This window comes from Neomonachus schauinslandi, chromosome 9, assembly GCF_002201575.2.
Source record: "Neomonachus schauinslandi chromosome 9, ASM220157v2, whole genome shotgun sequence".
NCBI lineage: Eukaryota > Metazoa > Chordata > Mammalia > Carnivora > Phocidae > Neomonachus > Neomonachus schauinslandi.
In genome coordinates, this window is record NC_058411.1 from 58,332,295 (window position 1) to 58,349,281 (window position 16,987).

The window sequence follows — 16,987 nt, forward strand, 5'->3', positions numbered from 1 at the left end:
TCTTAACTGACTGATTACTAGTCTTTCACACTCAATTTACATGTTAATTTGTCAAAAATTCCTTTCTTACCCCTTAAACAAATCTAGGTTTCCTTGTTATAAATTGTCCTAAAACTCATCCTTTTCCTTTGTATCACGAGTATAATTAAATAACTATTCCTATGGTTGCTTGATACTCATCTCTTTATTAGGTAGTAAACTCCACAGAAGAATCAAGTATATTTGGTTCACTGCTGTATCCCTAGGCCTAGAGCATTTCTTCTCCTATATTAGGGGCTCAGTAAAATGCCTACTGAATGCAATGAATGATGATGCTAACACATTTCATTGTATTGCAGTCAGCTCTTGCAGCTTTGGGAGTCATCCTGTCTCTTCAAGTTGACTTTGTAAATTTCTACTGTGATCCAATGATGGCTAATTTAGTCTCAAAGGGAAATCTTATTTCCCTTATTAATGAGTTCTTGGGCATATCCCACTATAACCACCAATCCTAACAATCACCTCCAATATTATTAATATTATTAGGTCAGCCAAACTCATTTTCAAATTTTAAAAAATCAACTTTAATTGCAAATTATTAATAAGAATTTCTGCAGATTACGGTGATTTGAACAAATTTTTTGCCCATTCTCTAAAATTTTGAATATTAAAAAAAAGAAGAAAATTTAAAATCGCTCCGTTCCTCTTCATGGAAAATATAGCACACTTAGCACTGTATTCCAAGAATGTCACTACATATTTATTAGTGCAAATAGGTTGGTGAGTGCATAGGTCAGGTCAGAGTGTTCCAGAAATCACTCAGAGACCTGCTTGGTAACAGACAGAGTAACACTCTCCCATTTTGCTGAAAAGACAAACACCTGGTCTCTTGCCTTCCCAGTATGGGCTCATTGCCATTTGGAAGATGACTTAAATCCCTATACAGTGGTTGTCTGATCCACTGCATGACTAAAGTCCACTTCAAAACTTTCGTACACTGTTTATTCTCTCTAGCTTGTCATTAATTCAACAGGACAATACCTATGGGGCCCAAGTATAAGTTAGTGAAACAAACGTTAGCCACGTTCTTATATGTGAAACTCACCAGGCAAATTTCAAAAGTTGTATGTAAGAGTGGGGGTAAGGTAAGGCGGGGTACACGCATTAAGGAAACTCAGGTTCAAAGGGTCCACATCTCACTAGTAGGCCAGGTCCCTGGGTGTGGTCCACAGGTAAGCTCCCTGGAACTAATAAACCCCTGCAGAAGCTCTGCTCTGGATACTGATAGTAAGGGAAAGGTAAAATGTACATGACCAAAGAAATAACATATATCCCAATCACCAGTAAAGGGCTAAATATATTCTTTCCCTTGTCCAAAAGGTGCTTTTATGGGTTAACGTGTTGTTATATGTTACCTGCAAATTATAGCCAAGGCTAATTCTGGCTTTTATATATGTTGGATTAATGTGCAACGCTTTCAGAAAGTCCTTCTGTGCTTGTTTGGTGGCTTTCTCATGACCATATTCCATGTAAGAATTTCCCCGTCCAACGTAAGCATCCAGAAAACAGGGATTAATTTTAAGAGCCCTGGTGAAGAAATCAACAGCTTCTTCAAACTCTTTATTTCTGAAAATAAATGAAAATATTGATCCTTTCTGGTGAATTTTCTAAGTGCTTTTCTATATATAATTTTTTTCTTTTTTATTGTTATGTTAATCACCACACATTACATCATTAGTTTTTGATGTAGTGTTCCATGATTCATTGTTTGCATATAACACCCAGTGCTCCATGCAGAATGTGCCCTCTTTAATACACATCACCAGGCTAACCCATCCTCCCACCCCCTGCCCTCTAGAACCCTCAGTTTGTTTTTCAGATAATTTATTCATGAAGATTTGCATTGACCCTTATAAAAAAAAAAAACTTTTCATTTTTATTATCCATCATAGGAAGTAAGTTCATATAACCTAAGAAAGTCTGACAGGATCTTTGAAGATTTTGGTGAAAGGAAAAAGGGAGGTAAGAGCCATTTTTATAACAGAATATGTTGGGATGGTATTTTAGAGTTCTTTTTTCAGAACTATAAATGTCTGAATGGCATTCCTGAACTTGTTTTTAACAGCTATCAGTGGCCAATACAGAAAAACATATGCTATTATTGATGAAATACGCTATTAAAACAGATTAAAATAAATATATTTATGTATTTAATATTTCCTTATACAATGAAAGGAACCAAATGTTTATCACACGGGAGGCCTTACTTCAGATCTTTTATAAAGGCAAACACTTTTTGTGGATACCAGGAAAGGAGAAAAGAGAAAAGGTAAAATGCATTTGATTTATTAACTTGTGAATAGATGTGACCGAATGGTAACTCTATCTCTCATCCTTAATTATTCTCTTGTGGTGGGGTGAGGGCTAGAGAACGAATCAGATATTTGTTCATGGGCGGAGAGGGTCACTTTTCCATTTTATATGTGTATCTGATAACCACATTCAGTCTCAACAGACACGGAGAACATCTAGGATCTTTTCTAAAAACTAGAACAAGGGAGCATGCGTGAAAACCATTTAGCAAAGAAACTCTCAATAAAGATTATCATCTTCTTCCCATCCTCGCCATTACTTCTCAAAAAGGTTTCAAAATTTAATAAGATGCATCACTACCTTGCTAATTTTTCCTTTATAAAATACATGGAAACAAGGGAAACCGTTCTAGAGACTGTCATCTCCTAGATAGTATGCAGGAATATCTCTTAAAGTAGTTTCCCAAACTTCAGCCCCTCCTTGGTGACAATTGCCCTATGTTCTACCTACGCTATCATTTACTGAATATTTTTCTCTAAGTCAAATCACTGTTTTACTTAATTTATTTCAAAAGACAACTTAATTTCAATCCCATAAATAGAAAATTAATATTTCATACCATAAACAGAAAGCAACCATAACAATAAACAACTATTGGAGTTAGATACTACAGTAGTCTGCAGAAAACTGAACCTGAGGACTGGACTTCAATTTCTCGCAATGTGATTGAATATTTTTTAATGCCTAAGCCATGAAGAATAATTGAGGTGATTATGATATTTACTCCATGTTTTGGCAAACACTACCCAAAGGTGGGGCATCAAGTGTTCAGCCTGAAGATTGTGCAAGAATCCGCAGTGAATACCAGGAACGCTTGGCTTCTGATAATTCAAACAGGCGGAAAGTGAACATTCACATATACGAGGCAGTTTATCTACTAAGTTCTCTGTGGATTGTTACTAAGAAAACACAGGTTTACTTCCCTCAGTAGCTTACAGTGAAATTGTGCTTCTCTCCTGATAACTGGCACTATTGGAGAGGTGAGAGTTTGCTAAATAAGGGTAATAAGGCCTGAGGTTGTGTTCTGTTTACAGAGATCTTTTCCTCTGTACCTCTCAATCCCTTTCACCTATTTTCCCCTTTCCCCACCCCTGTCCTCACTGGCAACCACCAACCTGTTCTCTGTATTGATGAGCCTGTTTCTGTTTTTGTTTGCTCATTTGTCTTGTTTTTTCAATTTCCACATTTAAGTGAAATCATACAGTTTTTGCCTTTCTCTGATCTATTGCACTTAGCATAATACCCTCTAGGTCCATTATGTTGTTGCAAATGGCAAGATCTCATTCTTTTTTATGGCTGAGTAATTCCATTGTGTGCATGCACGGGCACACGCGCGCACGCTTGTGTGTGTGTGTGTGTGTGTGTGTGCCCTATCTTTATCCATTCATCTATCCAAGGGTACTTGTGTTACTTCCATATCTTGGCTGTTATAAATAATGCCACAATAAACACACAGTTGCATAGATCTTTTCCAATTAGTGTTTTTGTTTTCTTTGGGTAAATTAATGGAATTACTGGATCATACAGTATTTCTATTTTTAATTTTTCAAGGACACTCCTTAATGTTTTCCACACTGGTTGCACCAATTTATATTCTCAACAGTGTACCACAAAGGTTCCCTTTTCTCCACATCCTCACCAACACTTGTTATTTCTTGTCTTTTTGGTACTAGCTATTCTGACTGGTGTGAGGTGATTTCTCCTTGTAGTTTTAATTTGCATTTCCCTGATGATCAGTGATGTCGAGCATCTTTTCATGTACCTGTTGCCATCTGTATGTTTTCTTTGGAAAAATGTCTATACAGGTTCTCTGCCCATTTTAGTCTAATTATTTGGGGGGGGTTGGTGTTGAGTTGTATAAATTCTTTATATATTTTAGATATTAACCCCTTATCAGATATATCATTGCAAATATCTTCTCCCATTCATTCTCCCATTCTCTGCCTTTTCTTTTTGTTCATGGTTTCTTTTGCTGTGCAAAACTTTTTATTTTGGTGTAGTCCCAATAGTTTGTTTTTGCCTTTGTTTCCCTTGCCTGAGGAGACATATCCAAAAAAAAATGTCACTAAGGCTGGTTTCCAGGAGATTACTGCCTATGTTTTCTTTTGGGACTTTCATGGTTTCAGGTATCACATTTAGGTTTTAATCCATTTGGAGTTCCTTTCTGTGTATGTGTAAGAAAGCGGTCCAGTTTCATTCTTCTGCATGTAGCTGTCTGGTTTTTCCAACAGCATTTATGAGAATCTGTCTCAAAAAGAGACTTTCTCGCCATTGTATATTCTTGCCTCTTTTGTAGTAGATCAATTGATCATACAAACATGAGTTTCTTTCTGGGTTCTCTATCCTGTTCCGTTGATCTATGTATCTATTTCTGTGCTAGTACCATACTGTTTTGATCACTACAGCTTTGTAGTATAGTTTGAAATCTGGGGCTGTGATACCTCCAGCTTTGTTCATCTTTCTCAAGATTGCTTTGCATAACAAATTCTTTATCAAGAATAATTAGACAGTAATAATTCTGTATAAAATGCATTTATCTGATAGGTTGTTGTGCTCAGTATTTCCATCTATGGGTAACAGCAAACTATTTACTTATGATGCATACCTATGGTGATTATGTAAACTGAAATTTCCACAGCAATCTCAGTTCTCTCATAGTTTTCTCATAAATCATTGAAATACTTCTAGTATATTAACATCCATTTGCATCATACACATTGCCCCACTCATACCCAGAAAGAAATTAAAAATCCTTTGTAAGAACATACACCAATATACAGTTTATAAAATACAATCTCACCTTTTGTATAAACTAACCAATTTTAAAAGAAAAAATGAAGCAATAAATTGAAGCTATTTTTCTATACCTATCTAGTTACCATCACTGAAGTTTTTTGGTTGTTGTTTTTTAATTTTAGTTAACATACAGTGCAATATTGGTTTCTGGAGTAGAATTCAGTGGTTCCTCACTTCCATACAACACCCACTGCTCATCACAAGTGCCCTCCTTAATACCCATCACCCATCTAGCCCATGCCCCACCCACCTCCCTCCATCAAGCCTCACTTTGTTCTCTATCATAAGAGTCTCTTATGGTTTGTTTCTCTCTCCCCTTTTTTTCCCCCTTCCCATATGTTCATCTGGTTTGTTTCTTAAATTCCACATATGAGTGAGAGCATATGGTATTTGTCTTTCTCTGACTGACTCATTTTGCTTAGCATAATACACTCTAGCTCCATACATGTCATGCAAATGGCAAGATTTCATCTTTTTGATGGCTGAGTAATATTCCATTGTATATTTATATATACCCCCTCTTCTTTATCCATTCATCAGTTGATAGACAAATGGACTCTCTCCATAGTTTAGCTATTTTTGATAATGCTGCTATAAACATTGGGGTGCATGTACCCCTTCGAATCTGTATTTTTGTACCCTTTGGGTAAATACCTAGTAGTGCAATTGCTGGATCATAGGGTAGTTCTATTTTAACTTTTTGAGGAACTTCCATACTGTTCTCCAGAGTGGCTACACCAGTTTGCATTCCCACCAACAGTTCAAGAGGGTTCCCCTTTCTCTACATCCCTGCAAAATCTGTTGTTTCTTGTGTTGTTAATTTTAGCCATTCTGACCTGTGTGAGGTGGTGTCTCATCGTGGTTTTGATTTGTATTTCCCTGATGATGAGTGATGTTGAGCATCTTCTCATGTGTCTGTTAACCATCTGGATGTCTTTTTTGGAAAAGCATCTATTCATGTCTTCTGCCCATTTCTCGACTGGATTATTTTTTCTTTGGGTGTTGAGTTCGATAAGTTCTTTATAGATTTTGGATAGTAACCCTTTATCAGATATATCATTTGCAAACATCTTCTCCCATTCCATAGGCTGCCTCTTAGTTTTGTTGATTGTTTCCTTTGCTGTACAGAAGCTTTTTATCTTGATGACGTCCCAATAGTTCATTTTTGCTTTTTTGTTTCCCTTGCCTTCAGCGACATGTCTAGTAAGAAGTTGCTATGGCCAAGGTCAGAAAGGTTTCTGCCTGTGTTCTTCTCTAGGATTTTGATGGATTCTTGTCTCACATGTAGGTCTTTCCTCCATTTTGAATTTATTTTTGTGTATGGTATAAGAAAGTGGCCCAGTTTTATTCTTCTGCATGTTGCTGTCCAGTTTTCCCAATACCATTTGTTGAACAGACTGTCCCTTTTCCACTGGATATTCTTACCTGCTTTGTCCAGATTAGTTGACCATAGAGTTGTGGGACCATTCCTGGGTTATCTGTTCTGTTCCATTGATCTCTGTGTCTGTTTTTGTGCCAGTACCATACTGTCTTGATGACTACAGCTTTGTACTATAGCCTGAAATCAGGAATTGTGATGATTCCAGTTTTTTCTTTTTCAAAATTCCTTTGGCTATTTGGAATCTTTTGTGGTTCCAAACAAATTTTCGGATTGTTTGTTCTAGCTCTTTGGAAAATGTTGGTGGTATTTTGATAGGGATTGCATTAAATGTGTAGATTGCTTTGGGTAGTATAGGCATTTTAGCAATGTTTGTTCTTCCAATCCATGAGCACAGAATGCTTTTCCATTTCTTTGTGTCCTCTTCAATTTCTTCATAAGTGCTTTGTAGCTTTCAGAGTACACAGATCTTTTACTTCTTTAGTTAGGTTTATTCCTAGGTATCTTATTGGTTTTGGTGCAAATGCAAATGGGATCGATTCCTTGATTCCTTTTTCTGCTGCTTTATTATTGGTGCATAGAAATGCAACTGATTTCTGTGCATTGATTTTATATCCTGCAACTTTGCTGAATTCATGTATGAGTTCTAGCAATTTTGGGGTGGATTCTTTTGGGTTTTCCACATAAAGTGTCATGTCATCTGCAGATCGTGAGAGTTTGACTTCTTCTTTGCCAATTTGAATGCCTTGTATTTCTTTTTGTTGTCTGATTGCTGAGGCTAGGACTTCTAGTACTATGTTGAACAGCAGCAGTGAGAGTGGGCATGCTGTCATGTTCCTGATCTTAGGAGGAAAGCTCTCAGTTTTTCCCCATTGAGAATGATATTTGCTGTGGGCTTTTTATAGATGGCTTTTATGATATTGAGGTATATTCCCTCTATCCCTACACTGTGGAGAGTTTTAATCAAGAGAGGATGCTGTATTTTGTCAAATGCTTTTTCTGCATCAATTGAGAAGATCATATGTCTTTTGTCCTTTCTTTTATTAATGTGATATATCACATTGATTGATTTACAAATGTTGAACCACCCTTGCAGCCCAGGAATAAGTTCCACTTGGTCATGGTGAATAATCTCTTTCATGTACTATTGGATCCTATTGGCTAGTATCCTGGTGAGTAAATTTTGGCATCCATCTTCATCAGGGATATTGGTCTGTAATTCTCCTTTTTGATGTGGTCTTTGTCTGGTTTTGGGATCAAGGTAATGCTGGCCTCATAGAATGAGTTTGGACGTTTTCCTTCCATTTCTATTTTTTGAAACAGCTTCAGAAGAATAGGTATTAACTCTTCTTTAAATGTTTGGTAGAATTCCCCTGGGATGCCATCTGGCCCTGGACTCTTGTTTTTTGGGAGGTTTTTGATTACTACTTCAATTTCCTTGCTCGTTATGGGTCTGTTCAGATTTTCAAACAGTTTTGGTAGTTTATAAGTTTCCAAGAATGCATCCATTTCTTCCAGATTGCCTAATTTGTTGGCATATAGTTGTTCATAATATGTCCTTAAAATTGTCTGTATTTCCTTGGTGTTGGTCATGATCTCTCCTCTTTCATTCATGACTTTATTAATTTGGGTCCTTTCTCATTTCTTTTTGATAAGTCTGGCTAGGAGTTTATCGATCTTATTAATTCTTCCAAAGAATTCTTTCAGACCATGCTTTCGGTCCTGGGATTCTGCCCCACTTTGCTACCTGAACACCTTTAAGCCAGGCACATCCTCCATGGCAGTGGACTACTAAAAGTTCAGATTTTACACTCCATGGCTTCTAATACTTTGTGGTAGCCTCCGTAAGCAGGCTCCCTCCCCACCAATGTATCCAGAGCTATATCTCCCCCAAGTCAACTCCATGTCTCCTACTTTCCAAAGGTGGTCACTTTTCTACTTGTAGACTTGCAGTTTTTGTTTTTTTTGTAGACCGCTGATTGATTTCTTGGGTGTTTAGAATGACTTGATAACTATCGAGCTGTGTTCAAGGGAAGAGACAAGCTTAGGATCCCCCTACTCCTCTGCCATCTTAACTCTTTTATCAGCACTAAAGTTTAATGAGCGCCTAATCCATTCAGACTAATTAATTATTAAACCTTAAAGTTAGAAAGAGACCTTGAAAGACACCTAGCAAGCTCTTCAAAGCTGACAATGACTAAAAATCAAGCCCAGAGGAGGTGACATTGTCAAAACCAGAGATTTCCCAGCCCCCTGTACAAATAGAAGAAAAAGAAAAAGGAAAGAAAGAAACAGATACCACTATAGAAATAGCAATCTCATTTTTTTGAATATGTATATATCACACAATATCCTAGATTGAAGCTCTTGTTTAATAATCACATGGCAGTTAAACAACAGAAGAATGTGGTAAAGTATCTATGTTATATCAGGATACATATTCAGCAAGACATAAATTGTTAAGCATCAATTACAAATATAAAAGTATATTAAATTAGTTTTTCTAAAATAAAATGTTTCGGGGCGCCTGGGTGGCTCAGTTGGTTAAGCGACTGCCTTCGGCTCAGGTCATGATCCTGGAGTCCCTGGATCGAGTCCCGCATTGGGCTCCCTGCTCAGCAGGGAGTCTGCTTCTCCCTCTGACCCTCCCCCCTCTCATGTGCTCTCTCTCATTCTCTCTCTCTCAAATAAATAAAATAAAATAAAATCTTTAAAAATAAATAAATAAATAAATAAAATAAAATGTTTCTATAAATCTAAAATAATATGATCACTGAGGAAGGTGCATGATTTTCATCGCAGTGTCCATAACTATGGACCATGTGCTAAGTGTGGCAGCGAGACCACAGACACAAAGGCCCACTGCGTTTTCCAAATTAATCACATACGTGACCAGATGTGCCCTACTGAGTTGTACAAATAAATCATAAATACCTCCCAAAACTAAAGAATGTGGCTTGCAGAGTCAAAGATTCAAAAATATTTTGTGCAAATATAAGAATAGTAAAATAGATATTCGGGGGTAAAAAGTGGATAGGACATGTAACTCTGAGTAAATCAGGCTCTCCGTCTGTGGCATTTTTTTTTTTCATCTAAAGGTGGCTTTCTCAAAGAGATCTAAAAATTAACTCTACCATAACACTCTTAGTGACCAAACTGGACAAGAAGTAGGATATTCAGCCTAAGGAATGTTGTCTCCTAGCAACCACAAGAGTGAGAGCCAGAGATATACAAAGGCATACTTCAAAAGTCTGCAACCCCATGAGTTCAAAGATCAAAGTCCTAAAATTTAAAGATTTATTCCTTTTCTTGAATTTTCTAAATGGGAGAATTTTTACTTTCCCCACGATAAGACATCAATAATGAATCTCAGTACTTAGAAACCAAGCTGCTGTGGTGTTAAGTATGTTATAGCTTACCTTGAAAAGCAAAAATACTTTTCCTGAAATAAATATAACCAATCACCAAACATTCCTTATTGTTAAATTCAGTAAAACTCAAAACACATGGAATTGGGACTCTGAGTTATCAGGGCTTTACTGTTGATTTAAATTCTACTTTTATTAAAGGACAATAGAGATTCCAGTCGGCTGATGAAAGTTGGGTTATTTGGAATTGCAAAGCAGTATCAGCTTAAGGAGGCTCTGTCATATAGACCCAGTGATTACATTTCATAAAAGAGATCAGGAACTGACACAGAGAGAACTTTATTGTCTTTAATAGTTGCTAAACATAGGAATGAGATTGAGAGAAATTTTGCAGTCTTTTTTTTTTTAATTTTAAGAGAATACAATGACCTCAGACATTTTTGGTCTGCACTCTCCCACCAAAACAAACATGTCAGTCATCATTATTCCATCTCTTTTTAAGAATGACAATTACCTAAAGAGATGAATTGTACAAAGATTCCTGGATTAACATAGACAACAGTGTGACTATGTTTTGCTTTCTATATAAAATTAGATGTCTGAGACCAGTTTACGTTTTTTACCTCAATGACACCTTTCACAAGTACCAGTTATTATATTACTATGTTCATAAAATAAAAAGTCTGACTCTCATAGGAAAATGTAGCTATGTCCTAAAAGGGAAAAAAAGAATGCTTATTTCCTAAATAATTCAAACTATGTACTATTCTCTAAATTTGATGTTTACACAGCCTAGCCTACATAACTTATGAATATCCAAATTTCTCCTCCTATTAATTGCTGTTGTTTCATGAAAAATAATGCTGTAAACTATTACTTAATCAAACGTAACTTATCCTACCTTAAAATCTTCATGTGCTGAATCTCTATGCTTTTAAAAGCAAAATAACCAGAAATTAATTTTTAGATGCCAAATGTATATATAGAAACGTAAACCCTATAGTTAACAAAATCTATCTAATATTATCTGAGTAAATTTTAAACTGATCATCATCTGTACTTGAGCCTATTCTTTTCTCTGCTTCTATAACTTACTTTTTTTTCTTTTTTAAGTAGGCTTCACACCCAGCTGGGCGTGGAGCCCAACACAGGGCTCAAACTCACAACCCTGAGATCAAGGGTCAGGATGCTTAATTGACTGAGCCACCAGATGACCCATTACTTATTTTTATAATAATCCCAGAAATAGGTAATAATATTTTAAGTAATATGTTTTTTGTAGATTTTATTGTATTTTATGGATATTTACTGGTATTGTTGTAATTAGTTTTAGATTTAGAACTATGTTTTCTAAATGCAAAATTTTCTTGAAAATATATTATGTTTTGAAATCACTCTCTCTTCCAGGAAACAGGCTTTTTAAAAGTTAGTTCCATTTTATGAACAAAATTAATGAATTTGATTTTGTTCTTAGCTATTTCAAGCTATGCATGATTTTATTCTCTATTTCCAAACACCTTTCCAGTAAATGGGCTTGTATCAAATGGGTACCCCAATGCCGTGATGCAGGTATTTTCTTGAATATTTAATGACACATTCAGGTGTGCTCCCCATTTCTTTACAGGGAATCTTTGTGTCTCTCCCCATTTTTGTACTCTGTTAGTTCCACAACATTTTCCTCTGTTTCTTCTATTCTTCTATCATTATAAATGTGATGGTTCTACCCGCTCTCACATCAACATAAATTGCACTCCATACCTGTGATGGCACATGGCAGTGGCTTGACAAAGGCTCACATTAGTCTTGCTTATCAGTGCAGCTTGTTTAAAATCCTGAAAGAGTTTTACAAGTTTTTGTTAATTTTGCAACATCATCTTTTGTGCTTTCTTAAACTTCCTTCTAACTTTGATTCTATCATGAATATATTTAACACAAGCATTAAAATATACATCTTCCTAAGGCTTTATTTTTCCTTTTAGTATCACAGCTAGTGAGAATGCATGGAGCATAGCTGAAAACTCACTCAGAATCTTATGCTACTGGTCTCCCCTCTTCTTGTGGCTTTGCCCCGCTCTGTGTAATGAGATATTTCATTTGCTTTCATTTTATTGTTTTTTCCCCAGCACATACCACCAGAGACTTCCCCATCTAGATAGAAATGGAAATTCAGGGGCACCTGTGTGGCTCAGATGTTAAGTGTCTGCCTTCAGCCCAGGTCATGATCCCGGGGTCCTGGGATCGAGCCCCACATCGGGCTCCCCGGTCCACGGGAAGCAGGCTTCTCCCCCTCCCACTCTCCCTGCTTGTGTTCCCTCTCTCGCTGTGTCTCTGTCAAATAAACAAAATCTTTTAAAAAAAAAAAAAGAAAGAAAGAAATGGAAACTCACTTGGAGAGAAGCTTTGACATTACATGTCATAGGACACATAGGTACCTAGGTCCAGGGAAAGTATATAACTGGGCCTTTTGGTGTGGATTAGCTAAGGCTGCTCCTACCTTTGGAGTCCACACTTCTGGGAAGTGTGTTGTTTTGTCCAGGGATCCTAGAAGCTCCTGGGAGAGAACAATGTAGACTCTAACCCCAAGATTTTGAGTTAGAGAAGTCAACTAAGATAGACCGGAATGGCCCAGGGGAAGAGGTTGTTAAGAGAATTACAAGTGCTAAGCCTGCAAAATGTCCTGACTTTGTGGCCCTAACACTCACTGTCCTCCCTTAGGCACTGGAGAGGAGCCAACCTTCATAGATGGTCTCCCTCTCCTTCTCCTTCTCCCTTCCCCTTTCCTTCTCTTCTCCCCTCTTTCTTCCACAAACCTTCCCAGGCTGTGCCACAGGGAGGAAGCTGGCTCTCTTGTGTGGGTAGAATGAGTTTTCTGCAACTACTGGCTGGAAGAGGGAGCAGTAGGGTCAAATGAGCACCCTGGGATCCTACTGGGGGAGGAAGGTATTAGTCACATAGACCAATCTGTGAATGCAGACTCCCCATTTAGATTCCTAGAATATATTTTGATATTAAATGGAAATATTTGGGAGAAAATAAAAAAGTTATTGTCTACTCAAATACAATCTAATCAGATATGCTGCCAGCTAACTCCCCTAAAAGGATTGTTTAGCTAAAATAGAAGCAAATTTACAAGTGTGAGATTTGTTACAAACATTCTTATTAATTTGAAGAGTTGTGGGAAGTGACCACAAACTTAAAAGATTGAGAATACCAAGTTTCATTTTGTAATCAGATACAATTTACAAATGTCAACTTGACTTTATATACACAACCATTATTATGCTATATGGTAATTAGGCCTTAATTATCAGCAATAGACATAAATGATGACTTAGCATTACTTAGAATAAAGCTAACAGAATTTTTATGATTTTTCTTATCTGCATGAATCTTTTCTCTGATATGGAGATCCTAAATAACAAACCACACACAGTCACTCATATACAAAGCAAAATCCCAACTCCATTCCCTCCACTGATGAATTTATTTGTACAGACCTTCACCCACACTGCCTCACTTTCTGTGTCAGAGAGTGGGCTCTTGACTTTATTCCTTCCTCTCTCCTCTGGAAACTTGCTCCATCATCGTCCTGCTGCTTTCTGTATCTTTAATTGTTGGCTCACTGCTCTGCCCTAATGTGCCTTCCCTCAATCCTCCCTCCCCAAAATCTACACATGGCCTTGTCATTCTAGTTTTTGTCATTACCAATCTCCTTGAAAGTATGGTCAACACTCACAGCGGCCATGTCCCCATATCCCCTCAACTCATTATTCTTGTTTAATAAGGCCAATTTTATTTTATAATTTGTAAACTGCCTCTGAAGGCATTTGTTGTCTATTTTTATTCTTATCCAAAGTAACCTTTATATACAATGCATAGGATCTAATAAAACTAGAAAATGTGCAAAGCTTATAGTGACCCCCCACCTCCCTTCTTGCTCCCCCTCTCCTTACCCAAGTCCACTCCCCAAGGGTAATTGTTTTTACAGCTTGCTGGGTTTTGTTCTGCTATTTACCTTCAAATTTCTAAATAACATGAGTATTGTATCATGTTTGACTTCTGACATAGGCTAATATTTAGCTATCTTACACCATCACTCCATGTACTTCCCTTTTGCCACCATCCCATACACCTATGGGCAATGCATTTGTTTGTTTTAGTCTCTGTTTCACTTCCCTCAAGTGTAGGATCCTTGGCTACCCATTCATTTTTAAGTTTGAGGTATTAAAATCTTGAGTGGTAGTTTTTGGTGCCCTCAACAGCTCTTCTCCACTATCTTTAACTTCGTGGAATTAATACCTTTTTATTCCTTTACTGTTTTCCTGGTAGGTTTTCAAGAGGACAAAGAGATAAATAAATGTTCTCAATCCAACCAGCTTAACCATTAACTTCCTAAACAATGTCAGTCTAAATGTTGCATTCTAGTTCCTGGTCAACGTGTTCCTATGAAGGTAGACATACAACTTTCAATTAATTAATGGGTTTTCAGTATTTCTCCTACTTAACCACACTATTTATCAATCACTCCCACTAAAAAAATTTCCCTAGATAGGTTTTAAGACTCTGCTTTCCTTGGTTGTTTATCTAGCCCTCTTATTATTAAGTCTTACATTCTTTCACTGGTTCTTCCTCAACCTGCATCTTTTTTTTTTAATTTAATGCTTCAAATCAGTATTTTTTACTTTACATTGAGAAAAAAAATCTTTTTTTAATTTTTAATTAGTGTTTGCAGGGCATGCTTTTTTTCTTATCCTTTTACTTTTATCTATCTATATCATTATATTTAAAGTATGTTTCCTACAGCCAGAATATAGCTAGGGCTTTTTTTTTTTTTAAGATTTATTTATTTATTTGAGAGAGAGGGATGTGGGGAGGGGTAGAGGGAATGGGAGAGAGAGTCTTAAGCAGACTCCACGTTAAGCGTGGAACCTGACTCGGGGCTCAATTTCACAACCCTGAGATCAAGACCTGAGCTGAAACCGAGTCAAACACTTAACTGTGCTACTCAGGCACCCCTATAGTTAGGGCTTTTTAAAAATTCCAATCTGACCTCCTCATTATTTTAATTAGTATATTTTGACCATTTCTATTTAATGTAAATACTAATAGTGTTAGATTTAGGTCTAAATTTTTTTTTTTTTTTACTGCTGGTTTCCTCTGTCTTCCCTTTCCAGACTTATTTTGAGTTATTTTTATTTTTTTAAAAAATTCCATTTTAATCAATCTATGGTCTTTTTGACTAAGGAGGCCACATTTGGGCAGAAATCTGAAAGGAAAGGAGGGTATGGACCACACACAGATCAGTGGGAAGAGTGTTCTATGCTTAGGGAATAGCTTGAATGAGGACTCTGAGGCAGGAAGAGAGCCTGGCATTTCCAAGGAATAGCAAAAGGCCAGAGTGGGGTGACCTGAGTGAAGAAAAGAAGAACATTTGACAATGAAGGCAGATCAGTGGACAACAGTCAGATCATGTAGGGTCTTGGCTGGCATAGTCAAGAATTCAGATTTTATTCTAGATGTTACGGGAAGGTAAGGTTTTAAGCAAAGGAATACTCGATCCTCTTTATGTTTTTAAGAGGTCTCCCTGGCTGCTGTGTAAAGAACAGCATGCAGAGGAACAAGAGCAAATGCAGAGAGGCCAGTTAAGAAGCTACTACAGTAGTCCTGGGGAGAGATGGTTGAGGCTTGAATTAGGAGGATAGCAGTGGCAAAAATGAGAAGTGATGAATTCAAAATATACTTTGATGGTAGAGCTGACTGGACTTGCTCGTGATTTAGATGTGGGGTAAAGAAAGGGAAGGGTTAATAATGATTCCCACTAGACCATGAGCTCCTCTGTCTTAGTGATCTCCACGACTTTATGGCCAATGCCAGGTACTTGCCTTGTGAGAAAGAACATAGGATTTGGAATCAAGAAAGATCTGAGTTCAAATCTTGCCCCACTATTTCCTAGCTGAAAGATTTTGTTAAGTACTAAATGGTATTTACTTGTTAGATAACACAGGCCCTGTATTTAATTCTCCAAGCTGAGGTCTTTTGCTCCCAAGCCCCATTTTCCTCACTTGTTCCACCCCAACACTGTGGCCCAGAGTTCCATAGCTTACTTGCCTACTCCAAACAAAGTTCTTTAGTTTCTCCTACCTGAGGGAATTCTGAATGGTATAACAACACCAAAACCTAAAAGAGTTCAACTCTTGAAATTACATTTCATCATAGTGTAAGTTGCCTAGAATAAGATTTCTCAGACACTTCCTTAATAATAAGTATTTCTGTGGGGGCAGAATCTCAAAAGATAACTCCAGGGCACAGAAAAATAATAAAAGCCATCTCTAAAAGTGAAAAAAATGAGGGAACACTCACTACATAATATTCTGTCATCATTCCTCAGAAACACAAAAGCAAAACTACCATTATTTAACTGCATACTTGAAAATGCTATTTGATTTTTGCTTCATATTTCTTAATCTTAATTCCAAAATTAACTTAAAATAGATGATACAAATAAGATAAAAATGAGAATGGTGAATTTTGTTTAATTTTAATTAATAACAATTGCCAAAATACATTTTAAACAACCTGTTTTTCTTTTGATACACTGCAGATGCTATTTTATTGCAATTCTGAGTGTCTGTTTCCACTATCTTAAAAGTCTATTCCCGGTAGCCTATTTTGAGCAGCCATTTTCTGCCCTATGCAAAACAAACAGATTTATTTTGATATATTTTCAATGGGGAATGAGGAAAATTTTGAATGAGGAAAAATTAGCACTGAGCAGCAAAATAAATCACTACACAAATCATTTTATTTACCAAATAATTGAGTTTTATGTGTAGCTAAGATACTCCCTGGGAGAAGGTGGGTGTATTGACATTTCATCAAATCAGAAACACTTTTTTATATATTAGCTGTAATCAAAACAAAGTAAAAATACACATTTTTTGGCAAAGATTCTATTATTCATTCAAAGTACTTCAATACAATTCTTGCTAAGGTTGTTATTGCTCATTAATACGGCCATTTGATACCAAGAAAAAATGGTTCACTAGTTTTCTGAAAAGAATGTGCAAAATCAAGTGGGTTCATTTTTACAAGT

General features: G+C 36.6%; 1 protein-coding gene across 1 annotated transcript in view; it reads right to left on the reverse strand.

The window, feature by feature from the left end:
* TTC6 (tetratricopeptide repeat domain 6) overlaps positions 1-16,987 on the reverse strand; it is a 188,555-nt gene that overhangs the window by 11,596 nt on the left and 159,972 nt on the right. The window contains 2 exon segments of the mRNA XM_044918209.1: positions 1,395-1,605; positions 11,653-11,726. Of these exon segments, the coding sequence (XP_044774144.1) occupies positions 1,395-1,605; positions 11,653-11,726 (285 nt within the window).